Source organism: Ceratosolen solmsi, unplaced genomic scaffold, assembly GCF_000503995.2.
Source record: "Ceratosolen solmsi marchali unplaced genomic scaffold, CerSol_1.0 scaffold23, whole genome shotgun sequence".
NCBI classification, from domain to species: Eukaryota; Metazoa; Arthropoda; class Insecta; order Hymenoptera; family Agaonidae; genus Ceratosolen; species Ceratosolen solmsi.
Genome location: NW_011948430.1, coordinates 4,802,310 through 4,812,308, shown reverse-complemented (window position 1 = coordinate 4,812,308; position 9,999 = coordinate 4,802,310). Strand labels below are relative to the sequence as shown.

Below are 9,999 nucleotides of genomic sequence, written 5' to 3'. Positions count from 1 at the left end.
AGAGTTTTATCGGCTATTCCATCCAAGTTCCTCTCTCTCTATTTTTTTTTTTCATCCTCCCTCTCCTTTGCCTCCACCCTCCCCCACCCGCCACCCTCACGTCCCCTCGTCCCCACGTCCCTATATTTAGCCCGAATGCGTTAGCGATAAAATCGGCGCTTAAACAGCCCGAATATTCACGCGCCCCCGCGAAAAGAAGATTAATTTGCCGCGTGCGCTTTTTGCTCGACACCCGGCCAATCAAGATTATCGCGGGCTCTCCTCGAATTTAATCGAGATAATGTCGGAAATTGATGGGCTGGCGCTGCACTTACCGTCAAAGTCGACGGTGCCAGATCCGTCCGAGTCGATCTCCTCGATCATGATGTCGAGCTCCTGTTCTGTGAGCTGATCGTCGAGCTCTCTGAGGATTTCGCGCAAGCACGTGGTCGGGATGTAGCCATTGCCTATGACAACAACACGTGTATTTATTTGAATGTGTTGGAGCTTAAATGATTTTTTTTTCTTTTTTTTAACGATTAACAAGTGATGTTTTTTTTTCTTTTTTTTTTTAAGGAGAACGAGCGGGACGGTGTCTGGATGATGGGAGAATGGAGGATGGGAGGTGGGGAGCGCAATTTATAAACTTGTTCGTGAGAAATGTTGAGATAGAAGAATCAATTATTGTTAAGCTCGTTGAAGTGTGCTCGTTGAATGCCGTTTAGAATTATCGGAAAGATATTATTTAAGATATTTGATGAATAAGGTAACGAGTAACGAAAATACTTGCACGTTACCTTCTTTATCATAAAGTCGGAATGCCTCGCGAAGTTCCTTTTCAAGAGCCTCGGCATCCTCTTCAACGATGAATTTTGCCGCAAGCGTCACAAATTCCTCGAACTCAAGACGGCCAGATTCTGTTCGATAGCATCACAATAATTATCACATCGACATTAAATTCAAATATACGGATTGATAAGCGGCTCTGCTTGTCTAACGAATGCGAAAAGATTAATTGCGATTAATTTCCATCGCTAATTATTACGTACGGTTTGCCAATTGATAATTGACATTGGCTCACTACTACTTCCTCAAGTCACAACCGCACGCTCAACATTCACTTAATTTTATCGCATTCGATTTTAGATAATTTACGAGACGGTCGATTTATGCATTTTCTCTGCAGAGGAGTCGGTTAAGCGAGGGGAACAAGCGGCTTACTGTCGGCGTCGACTTCCTCGATGAGCTCGTCAAGAATTTTCTTATTGAACGGCTGACCCATCAATCGAAGGATGTCGGCCACCATATCCGTGGGGATGCTGCCGCTCTTTCCACTATCGAAGCTGTCGAAAGCTTTGCGCAGCACTGAAATATCAAAGCCAACATTCATCGTTTCGTTTTATGCGCTCATCCTCATGGATCCCATACTTTAATACCTCACAAAATTGGTGATTGTGTCAAGAAAAATCTTATCACTCTATCACTCTCTCTCTCTCTCTCTCTCTCTCTCTCTCTCTCTCTCTCTCTCTATCTATCTCTCGATAAAATTAACGTTGCCAGTTTATTTTTAATTTTTATTCATTTATTATTCAAGAGGTCGTAGGTCCTTTTAATACTCTTCACAATCAACTCGCCTATCATTACGAATAGTTTTGGTTGTTTCGAAAATCTTTTCTTCGCAAAAATTGAGCATAATGTAATTTAATCATCCCTTTCCTAATCCAGAGAAAATTTAACGAATTAGTTTAAAGAAGATTAAAATCCGCCCGAGCTGTCAAATATTGCATTACAATTGGCTTCATATTTCTTCAAACCAATCACTGAGCACAACATACGGCTATTTGACGAAATAATGTCCAAATCAATTAAGCTTTGCTATAAATTTAAAAGAGCAAATAATTGTCATGTGAAAGCGATGCGTTGAAACTTTCACTACTTTACCATAGAATATTGCTCATCGTCGGCAAGCGGCAATATTTAATATAAGGCCATATATTATTTACGAGCAATGTTAAGATCGCCCCTAAATAATACAATTTTAACGTCCACGGAAGTTGGAGAAACTTTTGTTGGCCGACGAGCGAGCGAGTGACTTTTCACGCGCATCATGTTCCTGTCTCGCGGCATATTACGTTGCCAAGGCGTCCATCCGCGAAGCACACGTTGCTCGTGAACATCCATAACTCTTCGCGCGCTCTCCAATCATTAAACAAGTCGTTTCGAAATGAAAAGGTGTCCCTAGTTTAAGAAGAAGAGCGAGTCTTCGGTCTTCGCTACCGAAAATACATCAACTCGTACGCGAGTTGAGCCCCTTTCCACGCCCGGGTTCCTCCTCGTCGTATATACCCGTTTTCCAAAACGCCCACACTCGCGAGCAGCCGCCTAAACACGTGCTCAGCATACACGTATACGAACCTCAATTCGATCGCGCGAAAATAGCGTAAAATGGTATATCAACGTTTGGAAATGTATAAATGTTTTTTTGCACCGAGCGAGAGAGAACGGGTAGAGCGGGAGAAATTCATATGACATTGCGCGCCAGAGGCAGATGCAGGAGAGCATTATGAGAGAAAGAGGGGCGTAGGGTATAGGAGGGTGATAGGGGGGAGACAGGAGAGGGATAGAATGAAAGCTCGTGACGCCAGGTTTGTGCGTGCGCTATGTCGAATTTAGATCCAATGTTAATGCCCTTCCATCCGTGCGCACGTACACCCCTGAGATTCTAGCGCGAAGCTTATTTGGCTCGAGGTGCCCAGTGGGTACGCTCTCCTTTCCCCTACCCCCTTCACCGCCTTAATTGGACTTATTAGTTATCGGCTCAGTGGTGTCGATGGTGAATGAAGGGCCTAGCGGGAGGGTCGGGAATGTTGGGACTGTCGGATCGTGCGCGCGCCCGCGCGCGTGTTCGATGCGACACGCGCAATGCCATTGTGATCGTAGGGAATCGATTATTCACGGGATTCTGCCTGTTTCCCGCCTTTTATGCACATTATATATGCGTATAAACTAACATTTTATTTTTTTTTAATGTTTTATTTTAAAAGGCATAAGTAAAGAATTTGAAGGGGAAATGCCGGGGTTTACTAACAATGCTCTGCCAATTTATGATGTGACGTTGTAAAATTTTTTAGACAAATTTAGCATGCACTGTTGAAAACAGCAGGTGTGCGGCGGTTCACGCGTCTCTCGTGTCAAACAAAAAAAAAACAAAAAAAAAACAAAAACAAAAAAACAAACAAAAAAAAATACAGAAAAGAAAAGAAGAGAAAAAGGTTTTCTAGTAAATATACATGCATACGTCTATAAATATTATCGGAGAATACATAGTTTCATAAAAGTTCATATTGCATGGAGTATATTTATTATTTGGAATATGACGTATTATGATTAGAATGAGACATAAGCTTAGTATGCGATGTAAATTCGTATTGTTGTTTAGGATGAGAAGTAAAATCAATTAGCTCTTATAAATGACCAAATTTTTCATGAATATTATTGTGATTATGTGCAAATTTAAAGGAACGAGTGGACTCGTACTTTGATTCTTTATAAGCATAAGAAAATATGATTAGTGTATCTTGGTATTGTTCATCGAAAACATATATATTTATCCAATATAACATATATTTGTCCAAGCATAATGAATTTTATGACAATTAAAATGTAATAGTCATATAAGCCGAATAAGATAAAGTGCATCGATTGATAAAGCATCGATGCGAAATCATCTTATGAAGAAAGTCCGTCTAATTAAGAATAATTCAATCGATTTCTTATATTCACGTTTAAACTATTAGAATTAACGAATGAAGAATTCCGCAACGAAAAATGCTCGTGCACATACACATATCTAGCCCACACCATTAAAAGAAGAAAATAAGTAGTATTTTCGTATTGCTATGACATAAAATACAGTATATATTTTAATTAAAGCCATTAAAATATTCGATTTTGTTCAATCGAGGCAATTATTATTTTCTTCGTTATAATGCGAGCGATATTCGAGTTTTCCAAGCATAACATTTCCCGTGTTTGTTTAATCGTGACCGCGATTAGCATTCATCATTTTTATCTCATTCCAAAGAATGGCTAAGTTTAATTTTCCATTTATTTTGCTTTACTTTCAGCAAATTACTTCTAATTAGTTAATTTCAGCAAATTATTCCAGGCTAAAGTCCCTTCCCTTAAAGCTGCATAAAGCCGATCGTCATGAATCCTCATCCTCCTTCATCCGCACGAAATCTCGCGTACAATCAACCTCGAGTTATAGTCTTAGCGATAATTGGCACCGCTTCCCGCCGCTCTTACGTCATAAATTCGCCGAGACACGCGACCGACCGCGTCTCACCTGGTTATCGCGTCACGTGAACGTTTTGCAATAGGATGATGATAAGACAGAGGAAGGAGAGGCCGTGCGCTGGGCGAAGAGCGTAGCAAGTTGATGGTAGGAACAGGGAAAACCACCGGTGGTGCCGCATCATTTTGTCATTTGATATCCGGTGGGTCGCGCAGTTGTACTCGTAGTCGACGCTCTAAACTTAGCCGAGCGAAGCGCCGATTAAATCAAACGTAAATAAACTCCCCCGTGATGATGCGTCGGGCGAGGATGAGCGAGGGGAGTGGGAACGCGGGAACGCGGGAGGAGGATGAGGAGGAGGGGGGAGGGGGGGAGTTGTAAGAGCGAAGAGATAAAGAGCCAAGAGGCACAGAGAGAGAGAGAGAGAGAGAGAGAGAGAGAGAACGGGAATCGTCCGCGAATCGACTGAAAGAAAACCATTGCGTGGGCGCGTCGGCGGCAGTTCTACGAGATCGCTGCTCCTTCGTGTTTTGGCTCACTCTCGGCCTCTTTCTGGGCGACGGCCGCCGACTCTTTCTCCTTAACTTCGGCCGAAACCAGTTATATTTCTTGTTTTCGAAGACAAGCATTAAGTGTAGCAGGCTCGGTTATTAATACACTTTGTTTTCTTTTGCGGTGGCCGCTCCTCGCGCCTCGCGCCTCCTCGCCCGTTCGATCTTATCCAGCCGAATGAAACGAGGACTTTCGAGAATAGCCGTCGTTTACGGCCATTTAGAACGATCCTTGGGCCCGTTGCCTTAATTATAATGTCGTCGTAAATATCGCGATTGAGCTTCGTTTCGCGACATCATCGCGCAATTCGCAATCAGTAAGAATTCATGGAATTCGCATTATAAAGCCCGAGGAGCAATAGAATTTTATAGGCACGACGAGTTTATCAATGGCGATAGTTTTATCCACGAAATTTTGCTTGAGTATTGCTCTAGATTCTCCCAATTTTCCTAATAACGATGAAAAAGATTTTTTTGTATTTTTGACCGATTTGAATTGCCCAAAGTAAATTTTTTACGCAGTTGCTACTAAAAATACAAAGCTCTTAGGTTTTATATATGCTGAATGTATCATGAAATAAAAGTTAAATTTCAGCGGAATTTTTATGTTAAAAATGCGCAATAAGAGCGTCAATCGTATATAACTAACGTGCTGCTGTTTTTAAAAAAATATTGGAGATTTTTATTGAATTGGCAGTTAGTCTTAATGATAGGCAAATTATCCTCGTATAGTTTGTGGTATGAAGAACGTCAATATCTGACGTGGTATATTGCTCGAGCCAAAACTGTTTCTCGATCGCGTGGAAACGTGTCGCAATAATCACGTAAGGAAGTTGTAGCCATAGAAGCTTTCCAAAAAACTTTATAGTTTTGAAGAGGGCGTGTCTTGGAAAAGTCCTCCCGTGTACTTTTCCGATCTATAAATTGCCGAGACGAGCGTCGAAGAAAGATCGGGTTCGGCTTGACGTGAATCTAAACATAAAAGTCGAGCAGAAAAAGCGGGAGACCACCCGTCTTTCCCTCCGTCTCTCTCTCTCTCTCTTTCTCTCTCTCTCTCTCTCTCACTCACTCACTCACTCACTCACTCACTCACTCACTCACTCACTCACTCACTCACTCACTCACTCACTCACTCACTCACTCACTCACTCACTCACTCACTCACTCACTCTTTTGCTCGTACGCTAATGGAAAAAGCAAATAGACGTTGGATGAAGACTAGGCACAAACTTCATCGCTTTGATTTTAAAGTCCACAGTTGTGGCTGTCTAAAGGACTAAAGATAGTACAGAGCCGCTTACCTCGCTCTCCTCTCTTCCGGAACGCGTAAATGGGCTTCGGGGGTTCGACCAGAGTGACGAGAGTGTGAGTGAGATAGAGGGAGGTGCGAGGCAGACGTGGAAAGAAGATTTGCTAAATTTAGTGTCGTGTACAATACCGCGGCGCATACGAAATCTAAGGGCTGACCCGTTTCTCAAACATATGGCTATGTATGCGTGCGTGAGTGCGTTAGCGCGTTAGCGCGCGCATATGCCTGTGCGAGTGAGCAAGTGAGTCCGCGCATAGGAGAGACTCGGGAAACTTGGCCGCGGCGAGCAACTGTCAAAATCGAGTGGAAATTAATTCTTTGTTATATCCTTTTTTCTTACGTGCAATCCTGATCCTTCATATGTAATCCATGACAATTGTCATGACACAAGAATTTTCAACTAACGTATGCTTAAACTGCGTAGTCGTACTATATAAATTAATAATAAAAAAAAAGTTCATGACTCGATACTGACGATATCAATTCAATTTCTAATCAAATGCTTGCACAGAGAATGAATAGTCTTTCACCAGTAAGCGTTTTAATATCCTAAAATAAAAAATGAGTCTTACGAGATAGTAAGAGATTCTATTTTATTCTGATACAACAAATGAATTTATCGAACGAAATACGAGTAAAGATCGTATTTTTATTATAGACTTTGTCTGAAAAGCTTATTTATTATACAATGATTTCTGAGACGACATAAAAAGTTTTTTTATATTCGCGTTGAAGCGAATGTCACTGAGAAAAAAAGTCGAATGCAATGATAAATTATTGTAAGTGACGACGGAATGTTTTGGTAAAGACAAGAAATATGGCCTTAGACACTTATCCGAATAAATATATGAAATAATTTTAGAAAATTTAACTTACAGAGTAAACTATATATTTATATTAATTAAGAGGTGTAAACTGTTTAATCATGGATATCACATTGATAATATTGTTCAATGAATTTTAGTAGGTAATGAAATGTAAAAGATTAAGATAAGAATTGCGAAAAACTCCAAAAACCATACAATATTCAATGAATGTGTGTATTAATGTTTTTTTTTATGAAAGCCCATAATCAATGGTTTGGAAACCTAATTTACGGCTGATGTTTATGATCCTAAATTATGTCTCTAAAATCTTATTTACGGACTTTTATTCTTAACAATCGTTTTCATATTAAATTTATAAATATCTTCTTCCTTTTTTTTACAATCTGCATTAATCACCAAATTTGTAAATAAAAAAAATCATTTTATAATTATATAAATTTATCTTTATTACTGATTGATGAGTATGAGTAATTTCACTCACCAGCAATCTGTTCTGGCGGTAGTTCGTCGGCCTGTGGAAATAAAGTACAAGGAGAAACGATTAAAAACAATTTAAATCCTTTTATTCGCACACAAATGTTTATAATATTATGTACAAGTATTAATTGAATTATCTTGTTTAATACGGCATTGATCAAAGTAATTATCGTTGGTAATTATTTCACATAGAATAGAAATGCATTTTAAACAATATGGTGCGTGCACATTTAGAGAAAGTTTAATATGAAATTTGAAAATTTGTGAAAAGAGTATGAGAAGTAACACTTATAGAAAAACACATCTCCACAAGCCTTATTCTTATATTATAATTACCTTATTATAAAAATTACTTTATTATGTATACAATTACATTAATTCAATCAAATGGTTAGACACATTTGTTATAATTTGGAAGTTACAAAAAGAAATGTAATTATAGTGAGTTTGAGAGACCGATGTTATTTGCGATATAATAAGTAAGATAAATTTTTTCTTATATCGATTTAACCGTTTGTGGCGGCAGATGTGCACTTTAAAGATGCGCATTAAAGTGCAGATGCACTAGTCATTTTAAATTTTCAATAAACACTATCTTAATGAACATACGGAATGCAACAAATAGATATAAATTGGAAATGGACATTATCATTTTGAATGGCAATGAAAGTTAAAGTCGTCCGATCGTTTGTTTATATTCATCGTTTGATTTCAACGTTTAACGACGCGTTCGAAATTTCGTAAAGTAGTAAAGTCCAAGTTGTGGTCAGACAAAATCCGCAATACGTGCCAATGAAATGCAAACATCCCGGCAACACCCGAGTGTTTGTTGATTTTTATAAAAATACGAATTTTATAAGTTTAGTTTATCTGGCATCGAATTGTTTCTAGAAAATGCCCGTTGTTGGAAAAGATGTGAAACGAGCTGAAAACGTGTGAACGATTCATTATTGAATGCGATAGTATAAAATAATCGAACGTACTGACTTCTTAACAACTTTGTACATACGCTGCGCATTATCATAGCAATTATACAGTGAAACAGTGATCAACATACTTTATCCTTTATCTCATTACAAACGTTTCAACAATTTACAATGCTTTCATAAAGTCATCACGTATACGAACATTGTCCGATTATAGGTGTGAATTAACTAAAATTGCACAAACGTATGATAAAAACGTATAGTAAAAATAGTATAAGTGACTTAAACTTGCTTTGTGGGCTAAAAAGAAAAGTAAGAATATTAAATATACAATTTGTTATTAATGTAAGATTGACGCACGCGTAAGGAGATAAATACTACTTATTTGAATTTATGGAGAATTACTCGGTGCAATGCTTATTTATCACAAATGAGTATCATCGTACAAAATACGATTAAAGAGTGTTTGCCGTTAAAGTAACAAAAAGAATAATTCGAGAGGCGGCTGAAAGAGCAGGAGAAACTCGTTAAATTAAAAAGAAAAGGTAGAGGGAAAAAAAAAAAGAACAAAAACAGCAACTAAAAAAAAAAAACGAGTAGTTTCTCTAGTGCGAAGTGAGAGGAAAAAATTACAAAATAAAAGTCACGTTAGAGAGAACAATGATTAAAAACAGACAATTATGCAAGAAAGAAATATTAAACGACTTTCGGTAAAATGCTTGGTTACGAATTAGGTACAAGAGTAAGTAACGAAAGAAAAAAATAAAAAAGAAAGTCTGGATTTCTCCTTTACCAGGGCGACGACTTACAATATCATCAATAGAACATACCATCTTGGCGGCTTTGGCTTTCTTACGATTAAATTCTTAGGCAAAATAAAAGGCAAAATCGATCGATTGATCGCTCGATCAGTTCCCCGTCGGCGATACTCAGGGGTGCACTTGCCTGGCGACGATAGTGCGAGTGCGCTCGCGCTTTACGGGCGGTACGATAACAAAATGAGAGGAAAAACAACGGGTGCCGCGCGCAGTGCGTGAGCGAGGCGAGAAACGTTAAAGCGCCAACTGAGGCGTCGCGGCGCCCCACGAGCTCGTAATATCCGCGCCTCGGCGATATAGTCGGTTGCGGCCCTCCAGCCAATCGCAGCCGACCCCTGGCCCTGGAGACGCGGCTACGCGACGCTGTAACGAGTGCCGCGGCGGGGGACGACTATTCTCGGCGTCGCGACGCTTGGTACGAGGGAGAGGGCGTCCTAGCTCCCGCCACCGACGCTTTTTACGCTAATCGGTCCCGAGTTACGCGCGCCCGCCGACTTTTTACTTGGTCGTGCATCGTGTGCAACGCCTCGGAGTTGGATTTCGTGGCTCGGGGCCCGGGCCCCCTCGTTCGTTTCCTAGCGATACCTTGCCATTCGGGGACTCGACGCTGATTGTCCGATCGGGCGACGGGGCTTCTTATTCCAACGGTGGGTTCCCATTCCCTCCCCCACGAAAATCCGCCCGCACCAGCCCCATACGACGGACTCGCGCTCCCGCCCTTCGCGACCCAGTGGTCATGGGAAAGCGCGGATACGTCCTTCGCGGCGACTAACTGCGTAGCCGCTCGGGAGCCCGAATCTTCCTCCGTCTCTGCT

At 40.3% G+C, this 9,999-nt stretch overlaps 1 protein-coding gene across 2 annotated transcripts in view; it reads right to left on the bottom strand.

Annotated features, from left to right (window-relative positions):
* The window catches only part of TpnCI (troponin C type I), a 15,149-nt gene extending 5,638 nt beyond the window's left edge, over positions 1-9,511 (bottom strand). Inside the window, exons 1-5 of one of the 2 annotated variants that reach the window (XM_011501915.1) lie at positions 9,176-9,511; positions 7,445-7,475; positions 1,201-1,344; positions 777-896; positions 315-446 (exon numbers count right to left, since the gene is read on the bottom strand). In XM_011501915.1, the coding sequence (XP_011500217.1) occupies positions 315-446; positions 777-896; positions 1,201-1,344; positions 7,445-7,475; positions 9,176-9,199 (451 nt within the window). In that variant the 5' untranslated portion in view covers positions 9,200-9,511. The remainder of the gene's footprint in view (positions 1-314; positions 447-776; positions 897-1,200; positions 1,345-7,444; positions 7,476-9,175) is intronic. The other variant, XM_011501916.1, reaches the window with a different exon arrangement.
* Positions 9,512-9,999: the final 488 nt, after the last annotated feature.